General features: G+C 48.6%; 1 protein-coding gene across 2 annotated transcripts in view; it reads right to left on the reverse strand.

Annotated features, from left to right (window-relative positions):
• Nucleotides 1–21,301, reverse strand: part of ATP10D (ATPase phospholipid transporting 10D (putative)) — a 755,240-nt gene that overhangs the window by 332,515 nt on the left and 401,424 nt on the right. For both annotated transcript variants that reach the window (XM_085642148.1, XM_085642147.1), the window contains exons 11-12: nt 18,941–19,129; nt 16,967–17,588 (exon numbers count right to left, since the gene is read on the reverse strand). In XM_085642148.1, coding sequence (XP_085498274.1) covers nt 16,967–17,588; nt 18,941–19,129 — 811 coding nt within the window. The remainder of the gene's footprint in view (nt 1–16,966; nt 17,589–18,940; nt 19,130–21,301) is intronic.

The raw sequence follows: 21,301 nt of genomic DNA on the forward strand, positions 1-21,301 counted from the left end.
TGAGATGGAACGCACCTGATTCGACCAGTCCAAAATAGGATCTAATAAGGCATTGAAATCTCCTCCAACAATTATTGGGGGGCCACCAACATAAGCTTGGATTGCAGCTTAACAATATAAGAAGGGTCATCGATATTCGGGCCATAGAATGAGGCGCACGTCAAGACAGTCCCCCCAAAGTCCAACTGCACTATCACCCATCTCCCTGATTGATCGGTCTGGATGGATTTAATTGAGCAGGTTAGCCCCCCCACGGTTATTCATACATTGATTCGAGACGCCATAGGTTTTTATCCAGGGTACTCCTGAAAATAGTTTATTCGACTCCCCGTGGTCAGATGGGTCTCCTGTAGGAGGCAAACCCGAGCTTTTGAAAGTTCCAGGTATTTCATAATCAGCCTTTGCCTCCTAATACATCGTAGCCCATTTACGTTCCAGGAAAGAAGACCCAAACCGGCCTGATCGGTAGTTACATTTGCCATCCGTATTCATCGCCCTCCCACATTGGTGTCATTCCGGAAGTTAATTCCCAAAAGTAAGATGAGGTTATTTTAATTTTGTTATTTTTATATTTATTCCTTACCCACCCATGGTGACCCCCCCCCAAACCCCCCCCCCCCCCTCATCCCCGTGCGTACCCCTAATCCCTTGAGGAACCCTCCCTTGAAGATGGGTGAACCCATTAGGTCACGCTCACCTCGGGTTTAAAAAAAAAAAAAAAAAATTGTATACTAGGGGAGAAGATTGGAGGCAGGATAGGAAAAAAGTGCAACAACGGATATACTATCCTGTGAAGAGGCCCTCGCTTGTTTACATGACAAACCTCACTTTGCCTGCTCTGCCCTCCTTAGTCCAGCCATGAAGTAGTCTACTTCTTCAACTGTATGGAATAAGTGCATCTGATTATTATGCATGGCACGCAACTGAGCCGGAAATTTTAGTTGTACCTTAACACCCAGAGACCTCATTTCCTCCATTCTACTGCCCATTTCCCACTGCCTTGTAGCCGTTATGTGGGAAATGTCAGACCTAATTTGAAAGGTAAATGGATCCGAACCATTGGGAGAAAAAGTTAAAGAACCCTCCTTGAGACCAAGTGATAGAACTAGCTCTTTTACTGAATATGAGAGGAAGTTAACCAAAATCTTCCGGGGTTTCTGTTTTTTCGGGTTTTTCCGAACCTTCCAAGTTCTCGTGAATATTGAGGAGCCTTAGATTATTCTTCCTGGAATGGTTTTCCAACCTTTCGATGTCGTCCTTCAGAGCCTTTTGTTGTAAGGTTAACTTCCCTACTTCCCTTGCGGCCTCACTTATAGTTTCTTTAATGCCAGGTATTTTTGCTTCGAGAAGGCCCGTCCTTACCGCCACCTCATCAAGCCTCTGGGACAGAACTTCACAAGAAGCCTTGATCGCCGCCTGATTGGCTTCAGAAACAGAGAACCTTCCCGCAAGTTCTGCTTGATTTAATTCCGAGACCTTAAACCCACTTAACGTCTCCTTCATGGCGATTAATATATCCGATAGAGATCGCACTTCAGAGCCCTCTGCTGCTTCCAAGCTTCCTGCTATGAGACACCCAGAGGGCACTCCTGTTGATAAGTCTACGGAGGGATCTTTAAACGGTGCGGGTCCTTCCTCGTCCGGTGGTCCCAAAACATTAAACCTATTCGAGAGGGTTACACCTTGTTGTGGGGCCTTAAGCACTGGGGAGTCAGTTAGAGACCCAATGGGCCGCTTAGTAGATTGCTTAGCACTCCTTTGTTTACATTGAGAAAACGGGGTCACAGGGGAGGAGGCTCCCCCATCACTTACAGCTAATTTCTGTTTAGGCTTGGATTTTACTTTAAAGAAAAACCCCTCCGGATCTTCAAGGGTCCCTTCCGTAGTTTGATTGGGCTCCACTGTGGCGGCCATGACTCTATAGTAGGTTTTTAATGAGGGGGTGATTTTTGAAATAAGTACGGGTTTCCTTTTTACTCTAATTTTAGCTTTAGAAACCCCTCTCTGTTTCAATTCCTCCTCCTCTTCTTCGCTCTCCCCAAATCTAGCCCCGGACCTCCTTAACTTTGCTTTAGTTAAGTTAACAATAGATGTCTTTTTTTGGGTCGCAGTGACATGGGAAGCCTCTGAATTCTGCAGTGAATAAGCAGCTCTTGCTCTTAGGGTATAGCGACCCGCTCTAGGAGGAGAGACAATACCTTTTGTATAGCCACCTTCATTCACCTCCATACAGTTACTTAGAATGTCAATGCCGCCTCCCCAGGGCGCCGGGACCAAACCAACCAAGCTTGAAAAATCGTCGTTGCACCTTACCGGAGATTTGACCCCCTCTGAGGCTTCAATATCACCTCTCTCTTCTTCTGAGGGATGGCGCGCGGTTCTCGCTTTTAATATCCCAGCTGCCTGCTCCCAATGCTCTCGATAGGGATCCCACTGCTGCTCCGGCGTCACCGCTGCTAGTGCTGACACTGCCCCCGAGACCCGGAACCAAAAACAGGCTGAGACCTGGCGCCTACGGAGCCTCGCTGCCTCCTCCCACCTCCAGCCGAGAGACAGACCGCTGAAGCCCATCAAGTCCGGGCGACTGGAACAGAGGAGGACTCGCTGAAAGCTGCGTGCACTTCGCCAGGCAAAGAGACCGACGAACAGAAGAAAAATCAGCTCACAGGGCCCCCGGAATGCCTCTCCCACCTCCCTTCATTCCCCCTCATCCCGCGAAAAGACCCGAGGTGAGTGCGGCCGCGACCGTTATCTGCCGGCCGCCATGTTCCTCTCCTCGAGAATTTGACCTTTTCCAACCACTTATGCATTTTTATGCAAACACGATGAATCACGGTTGCATGCACTTTCATGGAAGTCTTTATATTTAGTGAAAGGCGTAGCTGTGAGTGGTCCTTGTGTCCCACGATGAACTGTCTGTGGAAAAACTGTGAAATACTTGCAAATCACACCTTTCAGTTGTAGCTAAGCCATGATGAATATTGATTAATCCACACATGACAAAAAGCATGGTCCTCCTGAATCCTCCTGCAAGTCATACTTTTCTGACGGAGTATATCTATTTATTAGTAGATTGCATTTAAAATCATCTGTTAGCCTTTTTGATTAATTAAAATTTAATGAAACATCATTTACAGGAGCATCAACATGGCCACATTCTGTTGGAGCTGAAACCGGACCTGCAGAACTACTTGTGCTTGGTTCTTCTGCCTCCTGTTCACCATGTCTAGCTTCTATTCTTGCTTTCGGATCAGATTCTAACTCTTCCAATGTTCATTTTGAAAATGTTTTGCAGATGTCCGTTTCTAAAAAGAAATGGGGATCATTAAATACTCTGCTCATCACTGGAATGTTTTCAATAAACTATGGGTTGTAGATGAGCTGCAGGGAGTTGAAAAATCCCTTTAAATTCTCCTGCAAGGAGAACGAAAATGTCCTTGCATGATGAATAGATATATTGGTAAAATGTATTTTGAAAAATTCGAATATATCACCAAAAATGCACTATTTATTGAATGCAACTCTGTGTGTATGCGGTCATAGAAACTTGAAAAATATACACACACACACACACATCAATAACCTTTCAGGCAAAGAGTGAGGCACACATTATGCAAAAAAGAAGCAGAGAACTCTAGGTAGTTCTCAAGTTTAAGTGTTAAGCACCTCCCTTATGGAGCACCCGAAACACCAGCAACACTTTAGATTTGCTCACCTTTAAATGTCTGCTTTTCTATCAAAGTCTTTGAGCATAGTATTAGCACAGTCCCATTCACGCCACGATAGAAAGGGGCAAAATCTTTTGTCATTTCTACAGCAAAGTCTTTAGGCATAGGATTAGCACGGTGCCATTCATGTAGAGCTGTAAAATGACAAAAGCCTTTTAGCACTCCAGGCACAGTATTACAGCTTTGAATTGGTGAAACAACAACCAAGGCAAAACCAAAGGGGATGATGGACGGAGTGTTGAACATTGCAAGCACTCACCCCCAGTCAACTGATCTGGGTTTAATTCATCATCATGCTTTAGCTCACTCCGCCACCCCAGTTCAGACATAGCCATAAGCAAATCAGTCTGACCCTGTGCCTCATGGGTACAGTCCAGCCCGAACTGCCAAGCCATGTCTTCCATTGACCGGAAACAAGCATCCTGGGACCGGTTTCTAGCTAATCAGCCGTCATCAGCCAGGCTAGCTTGAATACAGTGGCAAAGTGAGCAAGGGACCCACGTATAGGCATACCCTGCCAACTTAGGGCAAACAAAGCAAAACCAAAGGGGATGATGGACGGAGTGTTGAACATTGCAAGCACTCACCCCCAGTCAACTGATCTGAGTTTACTCCATCCTCATGCTTTAGCTCACTCCGCCACCCCAGTTCAGACATGGCCATATGCAAATCAGTCTGACCCTGTGCCTCATGGGTACAGTCCAGCCCGAACTGCCAAGCCATGGCTTCCATGGACCGGAAACAAGCATCCTGGGACCGGTTTCTGACTAATCAGCCAGGCTAGCTTGAATTTGTTTTAATACCTCCAGTAGCACTGCTAATGAAGGTGATCCACGCATAGTGGTATAAATACTCGCAAATATCGTTCCCCAAGTAGTACACTTTTCTGCAGGTGGTACCATATCAAGAGGAACACACAGTTGATATTCCATGCCTATACTGGAGTTTTGCAGGTGGGTAAACCACTTCTAGCTAGTTAGTTTGCGTGCAATCCAAAACGGAATTTCATCATATTTTGCGGGTGCCTTGTCCATACTAGCTTTAAAAGTCCGCTAACTAATTGCCTGCAGCACAGGATACATTTGAAATACAGGACCAGAAACAAAAGCTCCAGTCAATTGTAGGAGATACTGTCGAAGTCACCTGAAGATAGCCACGGTCTGATTCAATAAATGTTTTACTTCTGCAATGGGCAGATTGGCTATGTCAAGATATAGTGTATACTGAGCCAATACAGGCCAGGCAGTCCAGTCATTGCTCAAGGAACCCATTCTGATATTTTGGGCTACATGGGGTAGTTAACCACCAAACCAGGCTCGATATTTTGGATAACCGAACGGAAAGTCTAATTTGCGCAGCAATTGAGCATGTATAAAAATTTCCCATATTGGGACGTACAGCATAACACTCCACTCATGATACTTTCCTCTTGACCGAGGCCGGGAGCGAGATTGACAAGGTGGCCTCCGCAGTGCGTGCCGGGCTGCAAGCAGCTTCGGGAACTGCTTCCTCAAAGCTTTTGGCACCATGGCCCGGCAATCGGAGCACGACTTTGTGTCGTAGTCCCGCTCCAGGCACCAGAGACACACGAGATGAGTGCCTGTTACTGACATGGAACGGTAACACGCACTGAACAACTTGAACACCGAAGTCTTCCTACTGGACATCCTAACACCAAAAGGAGTCGATAAAAGGTAAAAAAAAAATCCTCTGTCAAAAAGTGACAGGGGTAGTTATCTTCAACGGATGGGCGCTGGCTGGTGAGGAAAGAAAAGAACTGGCGTCAGCGCCCCGGAGTGGCAGTTATATTGACGACGACATCACAATGACGACAAGCACACTGCCTACAACATCTTGCGGCGTTGATGAACACTACCTACTGGCACGCAGGGGTACTGCTATCAAAAATTGCCAGATCCAGCCTGATGCCTGGAAGTTCAAAGGTAAGGAATCTGCGCTAGATGGCTCTATCAGATAGCCATGGTCATTGTGGTAGGGACATATAGTGCCACCAAAACTTAAAAGGGCAGACATCTGTATGCATTGTCACAGTCATGTGGACATGTGGTCAGCCAGAGGTTATCTAGAGTCACCGAAGTGGCAAGGTGAGCCCCGATTGGTCTTGGTCTGATAAATGCAAGCATCCAAGGAGGTGAGCGCTCGTCGGCATTCATTAGTCCTAGAATTACCACAGTTATCCAAGTAACAGCTAGTGCGATCAAAAGAACAATAACTGATTTAATGAGCTATCTACAGTTTCACTACATCAGCCATGTGCACTTATGCATTCATGGCTTAATTTTTGAGACAATCATATGCCACTGCAGGATCAACCAGACCGCTTCACCTGCTGGACGGGTGGATAAGCCGTGTGCCATTCTGGACCGACCTTCACACCCCTCAGGAGTCTGCTTTAAGAGTCCCTGCTTGCCAGTAGAGGCCTGAAGGAACAGGGCAGTCACACAGGTACTGATAGGCTTAGACTGCTTTGCAACAAAAGAAGACCGAGATGAGCCATGGCACAGCCTGACCAAGACACAGGGTTGCTTGACAAAATGTGTCTAAACAATCAGTATATAGCCGTCTGAACCATACCCAAGCAGACCACCCTGCACTGGAATGTCAGCTTCGATTCCCTGTCTGCTACCTGGTAAATAAGGCTTGGAGGTAAGACCCATTGGACAAGGTTGGAAGGCAGCCACAGACTCAGATCCCGGTGATCCTAGAGCAGGCCGCCCAGGGTAGGCTCTTGCTGCACCTCGAGAGAAAGATCGGAAAAGAAGGCCAGTCCCTTACACCTTGTTCCTAATAAGCTTGAGGAAGGCCACCTGCCTTTCTTGTAATCCTGCACACTGGGTGAAAAGGGGCCAGCAGAGTGAACAACATCCCAATTTCTAAAGCCCTAGCTGGGCTTGGAGTCAAATGAGCCTGCATCGGGACTTCCAGGTCAGCCCAGCCATCGACATCAGGATACAGTGCTGGCTAAACCATGCACCCCTCTTAGCAGGGTGACCTGCATGGAGGGGTCAGTTTTGAATCCCGGTCTGCTTCTTGGTAAGCAAGACTCAGATGAAAGGCCTAAAAGGCATGGCTGGAAGGCAGCCGCAGACTCAGGCCCTGGCAGCACCCAACTGAGAGCGACCAGGCAGACAAGGGTGCCCATAGTACCCTGTCCCTACTAATCTGGAGCAAGGCTAACCCCTTTTTTGTAATTCATGAATACCGAATGGCAGATGGGGCCATCAGAGAAAAGACACTGGATCTCCTGGAGTCCCGGCTGGGCTTGAAGAATCATATGAGCCCTCATAGGGGCTTCCAGAGTAGCCCAGAGATCTGAGGGCACCATAGGGTGCATAGCGCACGACAAAGTGTCCGGAACTTGAAGCGACCAGATGGCCGACCTTGAAGGACAGGTATTTGGTCATGTTGTGTCTTATGAAAAAGTATTCCTCTCAACCTTGGAGGAGAAAGGGATTCTGAGGTCAGAGTTCTCAGAGCCAGAACACTGACCTGTGGCCCATTCAAAGCTTCTCACCCAAACAAGCAGGGGAGTAATCCCGGGGCTTGCGGGACCCCATCCCGGGCTCTAAGTTACACTGTGGGTCATGGAACGGAGCTTAGGATAGGGGCTTCGAACCCTGGGCTTACCAGAGCTTTAACCTGGGGCCAGATCAGAGCTTCTGCAGTCAGACAAGCAAGGAAGACCACCCTGGGCCAATGGGACTCAGTCCAGGGGAATTTGTGACACTGCAGGCTGCAGAAGAGAGCCCAGGGACTGAGTCTAGGACAGGGGCTTCCAACCCAGAGCCTGGTCATAGCTCCTTCACACGGGCAACCAGGGAAGTCCTCCCAAGGCCTGCAGGTCCATGTCCCTGGCACTTTGTGACACTGGGCACGGAAACCAGGTTCCAGTGGTCCTCAGCCAGCCAGTGCCCTACCATTCATATAATCCATACACACCAACTGACAGAGGGGGACATTTGAGAACATTTATCCGGCCTCCCAGAGCTCATGGCTGGGCTTGAAGCTTCAAATGAGCCCTCATTGGGACTTCCAGGGTGGCTCGGAATTCTGAACACCGAGTCTAGTAGAGTTTTCTGTATTGGTTTTAAAATAACAAAAACTTCAACAGTGAGGTTTAGATGACACATTCTGCACCAACCATATAGGTGTCGTAATGACCACTGATTTGAACTACGTCCAGACCAAATTATTTTCCTTGTAACATGGACTGAATTAGTGCATGAGGCTGAAGTGTGTTTAAATAAATTAGATATAAACGCCTTGATCATCACATAATTTACCAATGGCAGAGACAAATGATGTAGCTAAGTCCCATCCTACACTTCACGGTCAGCACTCACTTGTAATTAAGGGTTAGTAATGGTATACATGCAAGAAGATGTTAGAGCAGAGATGAATGGTAGCATCCATGATTTGCGCCTGGCAGATTTTGAAGGGAAGAGAGCATCTGCCAGAGAACGCTGAAATCTGTCCTGGGCAGTGCCCGAGCATGTCAACACTGACCTAGTCACGGCTGTGAGAGTTCAGCGCCCCTAGCAAATGTTACCCAACACCTGGTTGATTGGCTGCAAAGCAGGATGTCACGCAGGAGAAAACATTAAATCAGATATGCGTGCTCTATTCCTAAGCATGGCCTGTGTAAATGATTGATGTGCCTGTGTATACATAGTTTAGTAATTTCATAATTTGACAGAATGGGACATACTAGGGGAGTAAAACCTATGTATAACAAGTGTTGCCATGTTGGTCTCACTTGCTTTTGTTGCTGGATGCACAACACAAGAAGCTAGTCAGGAGAACCTTTCTAATCGAGAAGTTCAACAACCTGGATCATAAGCTGGCTAGAAGCACCTCCCAAGGAAAGAGCTTCTTGAAGCAGAATACCATAGGCAATGAGGGCTAATGCGAAATAGGGGGAAGTGATGCAAGATGCAATGAGATTGAGGACCATGCCTGGTCAACAAAAAAGGATTGCAAAATGCTGTGTGTGAAGCTTATTTTAGCGACAAGGAAAAAGGCAGCTCTCCATTATGCTCTGTTCTCCACAGTGCAGGTCCCCTTTCTAGAAATGTGTGGACCCATCAAGCCTGCGGAAGTAGCTGTGTGCTTCCACTAGGTTACTATATTACCGATTAATTAAAGCCTACTGCTTGCCCTGTTCACAGAGTGAGAATCTGCTTGATGTTCCGACCCAGGTTGTCCATCAAATAATTGGACTTGAAAATTGAATGCATCATATTACTGGTTTGCCATCAGCAATGTGGGAAGAAATATCAAATCATATAATTCAAAGTCAGTGTTTAAAAACCACTTTCACTGAAATTAAAGAAAAATTATTCCTAAGGATCATGGGTATTCCTCTTATATTTCCTCCCCCATCAGCCTAATCATCGTCACTCCTACTCTATAAAATAAAAAAGTGTATGTAGAGCTGAATATCCAAACTCTCGGACATAAGTATAATTTACATTCTCGAGATCCAGTCATTCACTTGACCCATCTTTTTACAATGGATTTATTCATACATGTAGATTGTTTATTTTGATTATTTTCCTTTGGTCTTTTATATCATGACAACTTGCCGCCTCGAGCCTCCTCAGAGCTTGTTTACCTTGGATACATGACCATACTTTCTGAATGTGTCTGAATACAGAAGACTAGTGTAGTGTGGAACACATGGAAAAGATTGGCAGAGATGTATTATTTTTTTCTAAAAACTTCCCGAATCACCATTGGTTGCCAAAGAGGACTACCCACATTTCTGACAGAACAAAACAACAAAAACACTAACCTATACCTAACACAGCCATGAGAAAGCACATGAATTAGGACAGTACAGTTGTAGAGTATTTTGAAGCTTAGCACTGAAGTAAACCCAGGCTCCATTCTGCTGTTCATTATAGGTCCACTCGGCCAAACTAGAGAGTACCTGTGTTCATATATGTTAAAGGAAATGGAAAGTGGGCCCAAGCACTTTCATTGCTACCGTGATGAGCAGCCAGGTGTTTGCAGCTTTATACATTTGTACTGTTAAAGGGGCTTGGGGCCTAGCGGAAAAGTAACAAAACAATACAAATGATTTCTAAGACGGAGCTGTAATAACCAACACACATCAATAGTTTCATGATAGCACAGATATGAAAAAAATAATTCCTCTGCTTGAGCAGAAAAGAACAGCTTTCACAACCCAAAGAGCATAGAAAGCCCTTTGTCCATTCAAGGAAAAGAAACAACCTATATCACAATCTAAAATCCTTCCCAGGTTAACTAGTTTTCATCTCCTTGCTAGTAGTACTTCAAAGGAATAAATGTCAAAAGAAGTAGAACAGTGCAGGAAATGGGTGAGCTTTCAACGAATAATAATCCAATGAGACTGAACAGAGAATAGACTTTCCAGACATATTTTTGTGGCTGGCCTACTCAGATCACACAGGCAAGTTTAGTCTAGTAAGGATTATGATGCAAGACTGAACAACACCTGGTTGCCTTTGGGAAGGGTGGTATAGGAATGTATTCTTGATTTACAACTGCAACAAAGTTTGTGAACACAGCTTGACTATTTTGAACACTCCCTAACCTTATTAGTGCATCTTCCAAACCTTTAACACAGCAATCTCAGTGTTTATTTAAATTACCTCACACAACTTTGTTGTGTGGCAGGCCTGAAATCCTGAAGGTATTGTGATGGAGCTGCAAAGTTTTAATTCAACACTTCCTGGCAAATTCAAGATGGTTGTCAGCATCTTCCTTTCAAGAGCTCAGTTCTCATGCTATGATATATCACAGCTAGTATCACCTGTTATTCAGAGGAATTAGTAGAGACAGCCAATGTTCTTGGAGCCACTGCTCTATGCTGATAGTCCAGAGAACTAAACGGCCACTTACTACGGGCCAAAATATATGGGCCTCAGTCAAGGTATAGCAGAGGACGCCATTTGCTCTTGGGTGGAGCCAATAATCAGGGGATGAAGAACAAGTTACTTACCTTCGGTAACGATGTATCTGTAAGAAACATTAGTTAGTTAGATTCCTCACCTTAGAATATCCCCAGGCGTCAGACTGGATCCGGAAGATTTTTCGTCAGCAATACCCCTTGCGCGTCGCTAGGCGTCGTCTGCGGTTCCGCGTCCGTCGTTGGCGTCGTGCCGGAATGACGTCGGAGTACTTAGACGCCGCCCTCGCGCGCTGACGTCAGTTCTTGTACATAGCTTTCCGCGCCAGGAATGCAGAGCCATGCAAAGACCGACACTGGTGCCAAAATCTAGGGGCCTGAAAAGGATAACCTTAACCCTAGATGTTAGTTCGCAGAACGGGGAGGATGGGTGGGTCGGTGAGGAATCTAACTAGCTAATGTTTCTTACAGATACATCGTTACCGAAGGTAAGTAACTTGTTCATCTGAAAGAAACACGTTAGTTAGATTCCTCACCTTAGAATAGATACCCAAGCAATACCATCCCCGGTGGTGGGTCTGCGAACCAAGATCACACCAGAAAGTCCTGGAGGACAGAACGGCCAAAGAAGCCATCCCTCCGGACTTGGCTGTCAAGGCAATAATGCCTGGCAAACGTGTGTAGCGAAGCCCACGTTGCCGCCCGACAGATGTCCTGCAAAGGGACACCCTGTCCCAAAGCAGTAGTAGCCGCTGTGGCCCGAGTAGAGTGGGCGCGCAGCCCAACAGGAGGGTCCTTTTTTGCCAAGGAATAACAAATTTTGATGCACAAAACGACCCACCGAGAGATGGTCCGTTTGTGCACAGCTTTCCCCTTCTTAGCACCCACGTATCCAACGAAAAGTTGGTCGTCCACCCGGAACTGCTTTGTGCGGTCCAGATAAAAGGAGAGCGCACGTTTTGGTCCAGACGGTGGAGCCTCTCTTCCTCTTTGGAAGGATGCGGAGGCGGAAAGAAGGTGGGCAAGGTGACAGACTGCCCAAGATGAAAGGGGGTCACCACTTTCGGAAGAAAGGAGGGACGAGGCCCAAGGACAACCTTGTCCGGATGAACAGAGAGAAAAGGAGGCTTTGATGATAAAGCCTGGAGCTCACTCACCCGTCTAGCCGAGGTGATGGCTACCAGAAAAGCAGTCTTAAGCGTCAGCAGACGAAGAGGACAATTATGAAGAGGCTCAAAGGGAGCGCACATTAGAAATGTGAGAACAAGATTCAAGTCTCACTGAGGCATTACAAAAGGGACAGGAGGGAACGTGTGAGTAATGCCTTTTAGAAAGCGTGTAACTACAGGGGACTTGAAAAGAGAAGGCTGATCAGGATCAGAAGGCAGAGATGGCAGCAAGATAACCTTTCAAGGTGCCCAGGGCAGAGCCCTGCCGGGCCAAAGAAAGAAGAAAGAAGAACCTCAGAACGAGGGGCGGAAAGGGGATCCACAGCCTTTGCTGTGCACCATGCCACAAATTTGTTCCACCGGCAGGCGTATACCGTCTTTGTGGAGGGACGCCTGGCTGCCAGAATGATATCACAGACTTCAGGAGGCAAGTCAAATGGCATCAACTGCCGCCGCTCAATCTCCACGCATGGAGGTGGAGGCTAGACAGGTTCGGGTGGAGGACCGTCCCCTGCTGCTGCGACAGAAGATCCTCCCGAAGGGGCAGACGTATCGGAGGATCGGTCAACATACTGAGTAGCTCGGGATACCAGTACCTGCGTGCCCAATCCGGAGCCACCAAGAGGACTTGGGCCCGGTCGTGCCTGATCTTCTTCAGCACTCTGGGCAGAAGTGGTATAGGCGGAAAGGCGTACAACAGACCGCAACTCCACTCGCGACGAAAAGCGTCGCCGAGCGAGTGCCTCCTTGGAAATGCCAACGCGCAGAACTGCTGACATTGCGCGTTCTCGTCGGTGGCGAATAGATCTAACCAAGGCTCTCCCCACTGCTGAAAGAGACCTTGCGCCACCTCGGAGTACAGACGCCATTCGTGATCCATCATGCACTGGCGGCTGAGTTAGTCTGCTCTGGCGTTCAGAGAGCCCGCCAGATGTTGAACCACTAGGGTGACGCCCTGGTGTTCCAGCCATGTCCAGAGGCGCAGAGCCACCTGACAAAGGGTCCACGACCCCACCCCGCCCTGTTTGTTGCAATAGCACATGGCGGTGGTGTTGTCCGTGAACACCTGCACGACACTTCCCCGGACAGAGGGAAGGAAGGCTCTCAGTGCAAGTCGGATCGCTCTCAGCTCCAACAAGTTGATGTGGAGGCGAGACTCCGCCGGAGACCAGAGGCCTCTGATCTCCGCCTCTCCCATATGGCCACCCCATCCCAGGAGGGACGCATCCGTCACTACGACATGCTCCGGTAGGGGTAGGGAGAGGCTCTTGCCCGTGACCCAATCGCGGTCCGTGAGCCACCACTGCAACTGCTGTGCAGTACCCTCCGAGATCAAGACATGGTCGGACAAATTGCCGTGATGCTGGGCCCACTGAAACTTCAGGTCCCACTGCAGAGCCCGCATGCGCCGCCTGGCGTGGTGCACTAGTAGGATGCAGGAGGCCATCAGCCCCAGAAGCCGCAACACTAGCCTGACCGAAACCCAGGATAGAGGCCGAAAGATGGGAATCAGGGCCTGAATATCCCTGACCCGCTGTTCCGGCGGATAGATCCGGAACTGTGCCGAATTGAGAACCGCTCCGATGAAGAGGAGCTTCTGAGAGGGGCTCAGGTGTGACTTCGGCACGTTGATGGAAAACCCCAGCAAATGCAGGAGATCAGCCGTAGTCTGGAGGTGGGAGACGACTGCCTGGGGCGAGCCCGCCTTCAACAACCAGTCGTCGAGATAGGGGAAGACTGGAACCCCTGATCTGCGCAGATGAGCTGCGACCACCGCCATCACTTTCGTGAACACCCGAGGGGCACTGGTAAGGCCGAAGGGGAGCACGGTAAACTGAAAGTGCTCTTGACCCACCGTGAACCGCAGGTAACGCCGGTGGGCCGGCAGGACGGGGATGTGGAAATATGCGTACTGCAAGTCCAACGCTACCATCCAGTCTCCAGGGTCTAGGGCAGCTAGAACCTGAGCCAAAGTTAACATCTTGAACCTCTCCTTCCGGAGGAAGGCATTGACGTTCCGGAGGTCCAAGATAGGGCGTAGGCCCCCTTTGCCCTTCTTGGGAACCAGAAAGTAGTGGGTATAACAACCACGACCTACTTCTGGGCTCGGAACGCGCTCGACGGCCCCTTTGGCCAAGAGGGCCGAAACTTCCTCGTGGAGAAGATTCAAATGATCCCCCGAGATACGGTGGTGCTGCGGTGGCATGGCTGGAGGGGTCGTCTCGAAGGGGAGGGAGTAGCCCCTTCGAGACGATTTGCAGCACCCACCTGTCCGATGTGATGGACCGCCAGTGGAGCAGGTGATGGCGAACTCTGCCGCCCACTGGCGTGGAATGGGCCTGAAAGCTCGGACTAGGAAGGCTTTGAGGCGGATGCTGCCGGGGTGGATGTGGGCTGACCGCGTCGTCCTCCAGAACCGCCTCGGCGGAAACCGCGACCGCGCGCAGGTTGGTTCTGCGGCTGGTGGCTAGGCGTACGTGAGGAGGCACCCCTTCCTTGGCCACGAAAGGGGCGAAAGGCGGAAGTTTGCGACCGCGGGGCCGAGAGGCCCAAGGACTTGGCCGTAGCCCGGGAGTCCTTAAAGCGATTCAGCGCACTATCCGCTTTCTCACCAAAAAGGCGAGTGCCATCAAAGGGCATGTCCATGAGAGTGCTCTGGACATCACCCGAAAAGGACGTGGACCGCAGCCAGGCGTGACGTCTAAGCGCCACCGTGGTAGAAATCGCCCTACCCAGCGAGTCCGTAGTGTCAAGCCCACATCGGATAGCATGTCGTGCTGCATCCCTCCCATCGGCCAGAGCCTGGGTAAGTCGTGTCTGGACCTCCTCCGGACACAGGGGCAGCACGTCCTCCACCGTATCCCACAGAGAGTGGGAATAACGGTCCAAAAGACAGGCGGTGTTCAAGGACCGCAGGCCCAAACTAAGGGAGGAGAACAGCTTTTTGCCAAACTGTTCCAGTCTCTTGGAATCCCGGTCCAGCGGAACGGTCGGGAAGGAGGATTAGGAGGTAGAAGCCTGGATAACCAGGCTCTCGGGGGTAGGGTGTTGGGACAGAAAACTGGGGTCACCCGGAGCAGAGCGGTGGCGCCTGGCGACGTTCCTGTCCACAGGAGGAACTGTGGAGGGCTTGGACCAGGTGCCCTGCAGAACGTCAATGAGGGCCTCATTGAATTGCAGCAGAGGCTCAGTGGAGCTTGCTGCAGACTGAAGCACCTCAGTGAGGACGTTAGTTCTCACAGCCACGGCAGGTAGCTCGAGCCCAAGGGCTGCGGCCGCCTTGCGCACCACCACAGAGAAAGCAGCCCCCTCCTCCGAAGCCACAGTCGGAGGAGAGATGAATCCAGTGTCTGGAGAGGTATCCAGACCACTGGCCTCCCCCAGTTCATCTGCCCAGTCCTGTGACAGCTGAGCCTGAACGGCCATAGGATCCTCGGACCCCTCCCATTCGCCCCCGTCATCCGATTCCTGGTAATCAGGAGGAAGGATCGGAGCCGGACGATAGACATAATGTGTCTCCAGCGGCGCCGAACGCGGCGTCCATCGACGCCGTAACGGCGCTGGGCCCGGAGCGGGGCTGAACTGGGGCACGACGCCGAGCGGAGCCGGCACCGGTATCGACGCCGGCGGAGGAGGCGTGACGAGGTCGACCGGCGTCGGCGGGGACTCGGGAACGGGTCCCTCGGGCACTTGCGGCGTCGAGGCCGGAGCCGTCGACGGCGCCGGGGCCGAAGCCGCCGGCATGCAAGGCTGCCCAGTCGGGTCCGCGGGGCCCGTAGGCGCGCCAGCGGGTGTCGACGGCGGAGCCAGGTTCCTCATGGCCGAGAGGAAGGCACTGACTTCCGCCGGCGTCGCGTCAGTCCCAGGGACCGGCGGGTATGGGGACTTGCGCGGCGCCTGCGGCTCCGCTGGAGCCGCAGGGGTGGAACCACCCTGACCCTCGGCCGAGTCGCGCGACCGGCGAGGGGAGTCCGATGAGCGGTGTCGCCTCTTGGACTTCTTGGAGTGCTTCGACTTACCCGAAGACTTGGAGCCAGACAATCGATGATGACGTCGGCTGCGGCTCCGCGACCGATCCGTGGACCTCCTCCTGGACCGGGATCGAGAGGGGCGCGGAGCCGAGTGGCGAAGCTCGAGAAGCTTACGGGACCGCTCCTGTCTAGCCTTCGAGGTCAGGGCCTTGCAGTCCGAACACGACTCTGCGTCGTGGTCGAGGCCCAAATAGTAAAGGCACCGGCAGTGATGATCCGTAACCGACATCAAGCGGTTGCAGTCAGCACAGGCTTTAAAACCAGGCATCCTACCGGCACCGGAGTCGAGACAAGATCAAAAAGGATCAAAAAACTTAGTCAAAAAAGACTAAAAGGGGTAGTTCTCCCGGATCTGCGCTTACTGGCGCGGAAAAAAGAAGAACCGACATCAGCGCGCGAGGGCGGCGTCTAAGTACTCCGACGACGTCATTCCGGCGCACGACACAGACGACGGACGCGGAGCCGCAGACGACGCCTAGCGACGCGCAAGGGGTATTGCTGACGAAAAATCTTCCGGATCCAGTCTGACGCCTGGGGATATTCTAAGGTGAGGAATCTAACTAACGTGTTTCTTTCAGATTTTGGTTGTAACGACCTCTTGCAGCCAAAGGCAGCGGTTTGGTTTTTAGCTGTAGCAAATCCAGTGAAAGTCAAACTCTTTGTGGTCAGGTCTCACAGAATGAACATGCAAGAAATGCTAGGACAGCAAAGGCTTTCTATGCAGGTTGTTGGCAAGAGGCTCCAACGGAATGACCTAAGTTTATCATCTCCTCCAATCACAAGCAGCAACCAGCTTGCTCTCTACACCCACAATAGTGATTAAAGAACAGATAGGGAGGTTGCGTAAGGTAAAGCACCGTTGAAAGAATGCACAGTAGAGAACGAAAATCATTATTTAAATAGATGAGGAAATATATAGTACTTAGAAGGCACGCGGAACATTAAAGTTAGATTCAATGCAGAGGAGCCTCATAGGAAAATCTGCAAGTTGGAGCCAGGGTAGAATGAGCACAGAACAGTATGGTAGGGATAAGGGGAATGCTAACATTTTATGGAGAAAAAAAGGCCATTAAAGAGATTACTTCCAGAAGAGCAAATAAAAACATAATATAACATACATACCTTTGGAAGTAGTGCTCAATAAATCCATAATAGCAGAATCTGCACCTTTTGTGTAAACCACTACTCTCTTGGACAGAGGGTTCCTAACAACAACAGACATCCTCTTTCTGACAGAGTCAAACGGCACTATGTGCAAAAGTTGAAATGTTAAAGGTCCCAAGTTGGGCAGTTCCACAGTAATCTGGTCAGGAGTCCTGGACCGTAAAATGCATTTATATGCCACAGCAGCATGCACCAAAGCAGCTTCGTCCGGGCTCTCTGCTTCATAGCACAGGTTGCGTGCAGACTGTTCCGTAGGTGATGGCCCTGCATCACAAGTACCGATGTCCACACCATCCTCCGGAAGGTTCAAACCCAAGGAAAGTTCCTCTTGGGATTCCTGGCTACCAGCACACTGGGGCTCATCAGGTGTTTGGGAAAGCCCCTCTTCACAAGGTGAAGCTAGTTTCACTTTGTTAAAAAAGGAAAGTTTGCTCACAAAGTTACCCACACTCTCGGCTGAAGAGTCTTTTGCACTTGCAAGTGATGATGAACTTAGTCTTGGCACTGGAAACCTCTGAAACAGCTGCTTGATTTCTTCCAGGGATTTAAGCGGAGTCCTGTTCCCCAACGGCTGCCTCACCTAATTAAAAAACAGGAGTAAAAGGATTTATGCCCAAGTACCACTGCATTTCCAATGAATGCACAAGGACTTACATGACTGCAGATGGAGTTACCAATAGAAACAGGTTTACCGTGTTCAGCAAACAAAGGAGACTTTCTTTTGAAAGAAAATCATTAGGATTTATATATCAGCCACGGGCAAAATAATATGCTATATTCTCATGGTAATCAGGATTCATTTCTAGAAGCTGAATGATGCACAAAACATTTTCATAAATGAAAAAACGCGATTAAGGCACTCCTCTGTAGTATTAAATACTTTTACTATAGTTGTAAGCCCTCCTTATGTTTAATGTGGAGACTCCATGCTAGCTGAACAGGGGGCAGCATATGTCCCTGTCTCTGAGACAACAGCAGGCCTATTTTTAGGGTGTTTGTGCATCTTTATCCTTCACTGTCAAACTATTCCTTCTAATATTCAAGACTGTAAATGGACATGTAGCAAGCAACAAAATAATACAGCCAATGACACAAGTATGAACTGCACTTCTTCGGCGCACAACCTGTGTGTTCTTTGCAAGCCTTTGCCTCGCATTTCCTTAACTAGCATTGATCAGTTGAGTGGTATCTTGAAGAACCAATACTGCATCTTACTTTTATTAGTGCCTCCTTTTTTCAGATGTCTGGTACAATTAGATCAAGAAAAAAAATCCTCAAGAGGCACCAACCCTCTGGTCCAGCAATGACAGCGGGTACATCCACCCTCCCTCTAAAACCCGATTTGCAGCCTTCCATACTAATCATCCTAACCTCAATCAACCCTAAACCCTTCAAAGCTGCTGATACTGTAAGACCTCCTGTGATTTATCCCCATCACTGACAAACTCTGCATCAATTATCAGATTGCTGATCCCTTTGAATCAGATTATCAGTCCCTAAATTATCAGGCGCCAGCTAAATAAGAATAGAGGTCTTTCATCTACCCACAAAACCCAGTACAGTGGTCTGCCTGATCAAATGACTACAGCATGGCACACAAAGCTGAACCAGCTAGCATAAACAGATATTCTAACAGGTTTATGAGCTGGAAGCACAAGTGACCAATTTAGTGTCGCGATGCTGCAACACCAGCAGTGGAAGCAAGGTCTCAACCAATCAGAATGCTGCAGTCTGCATAAAGCCACTGATAATCTTTCAGCTAGCCTAAGAGCCAATTTATAGGCACCTCACCATATTGTGCAGGACAGCTTTATTGCTTTGAATTACACTATTGGCATTCAAGGTTGTCTGGCCACATCTCTAATCTGTTGGATGTACTCAACTAGTTCACACCAAACAACTGCTAAAATAGTCAATAAGTACAATGTTTACCTTGTGTCTTGGCTGGTTTGGAGCAGATACCACTATAGTATTGCAGATTGCCAATGCAAGGAAGAAGTCAATAATATATGCCATCTCTAAAGACTGTTCGCTAGTCGTTTCATTCGACTGTGCAAGCGATCGGGGTGAAATATGTGAAAATATACGCCAGAGAGCTGGATCTGGAACAACATCCTTTTCCTAGTTAAATAAAATAATTAAGCAGTAAATTGGTGGTTAAAAGCAGAACGTCATTCTTAAAACAGGATAGACTCTAAAAACATTTCACTGATAGTCACTGCAAAGTCATTCTTATTCTTTCCTGATTAGCTTATAAGGGTAAGTTACTTACCTGTAATCCTAGTTCTCTTCCAGGGGTATCCTCATCAAAGTCATAAGCACTGAATATTCCCGCCCATGTGCGGGGACCCCGGAAATAATAAAATTATATATGCAAAAAACATACATATATACAGCTCTGTATATGTATAAACATATATCATTTTTTCCAAGCAAATGCAGCTCCCATAAAAGGCTAGGCAATGTAAATATACACATCCAATAACACACATATATATATATATATAAAGGTATAACAATACACCTAAATCTCTTTTTTTTTTTTTTTTTTTTAATGAGGTAAACACTCATGAGAAAGCAAAAAATAAAGAGAACAAACTGTGGAAAAACACAGATGTATAACACATTGCCAGCCTGCAGGCTGCATTGCAATACAATACCATAGAGACTAAAAAGCCCTGTACAGGTAAAAACTGGCACCGTGCCTTTAAGGCAGCCCTGACTTCCATATCCCATCATGCCTCAGGGGTGACAGTTAGGTCAGTTGTTCTTTGCGGGACCGTAGTCCTAAACACAAAGATATACCCTTTCCATAATGAATAATACACCTCTTCTCATTTGCCTGGGGAGGTGGGTGGGTTGCTTATGACTTTGATGAGGATACCCCTGGAAGAGAACTAGGATTACAGGTAAGTAACTTACCCTTCTCTTCCAGGGGATCCTCATCAATAGTCATAAGCACTGAATAGAGTAGCAAGCTCCCCTTCCACCAGCAGGCAAATGAAACTAAGGTTGTATCACCCATGGAGAAAAAAAGAATCATGAAAATGATTATGTTTGGAACAGATTCCTCAAGGAGGCTTGTCCTACTTGAGTGTCTGCCCTGGTGTCCGAATCCAGACAATAATGCCTGGTAAAAGTGTGGACAGATCTCCAAGTGGCTGCCTTGCAGATCTCGGAGAGTGGGACATTATTGAGAAAAGCCGCGGTAGCCGCTTTTCCTCTTGTCGAATGCGCTTTAGGGCGCGCCCCCAATGGTTTCTGAGCCAGTTGGTAGGCCAAAGTAATACTAGAAACAATCCACCTAGCAATGGAACGTTTGGATGCAGCAAAGCCCATACGGACAATCCCATAGTTCACAAACAATTGGTCAGATTTCCTGATATTCTTAGTCCTATCTAGGTAGAATTTCAGGACCCTTCTGACATCTAGAGAATGCAACGCCCTCTCTGCCGGAGAGGAGGGGTTGGGAAAAAAGGTTGGTAAGGAGATGGCTTGGTTTACATGAAACTCCGATACCACCTTGGGTAGGAACGAAGGGTGAGTTCTCATCACCACCCTATTTAGATGAAAAACAGTGTAGGGTTCTTTAGAACAGAGGGCCTGTATCTCACTGACCCTCCGTGCTGAAGTGATGGCTATTAAAAATGCTGTCTTCCATGTGAGGTGCTGTAGGGTAGCCTTATGAATAGGCTCAAAAGGCGAACCCATGAGCTTTGACAGAACCAAGTTTAGCTCCCAGGAAGGAGAGGGAGGTCTAACAGGGGGATAGACTTTCTTGAGCCCTTGCAAGAAATCCTTCACTACCTGCACTTTAAAAAATGACTGCTGTGAAGGCGAACGCCTGTATGCTGTTATGGCTGCTAGGTGAACCTTTATGGATGAAAATTTCAACCCTGCCCTTGCTAAATATAGAAGATAGGGCAAAATTACATCCTCCTGGCATTTAGTGGGATCATAATGATGCTGAGCACACCATATATAAAATCTTTTCCACTTACAGAAGTAGGAGTGTCTTGTCGAAGGCCTCCTGGCTTCCTTCAGTATGGACATACACTCTTGAGGGAGGTTCAGATGGCCATACTGGAGGACTTCAGGAGCCATGCTGTTAAGCTCAGCGAGGGAAGGCTGGGATGGTAAATCTTCCCCTGCATCTTGGATAACAAGTCCGGCCTGCACGGCAGCCGCTTGTGGGGGCGGATCGACATGTGTAGGAGATCCGTGTACCACCACTGCCTCGGCCAGTCCGGTGCTATGAGTATCATCTTGGCAGATGAATTCTGTAGCTTGGTC

This window comes from Triturus cristatus, chromosome 2_2 (genome assembly GCF_964204655.1).
Source record: "Triturus cristatus chromosome 2_2, aTriCri1.1, whole genome shotgun sequence".
Taxonomy (NCBI): domain Eukaryota; kingdom Metazoa; phylum Chordata; class Amphibia; order Caudata; family Salamandridae; genus Triturus; species Triturus cristatus.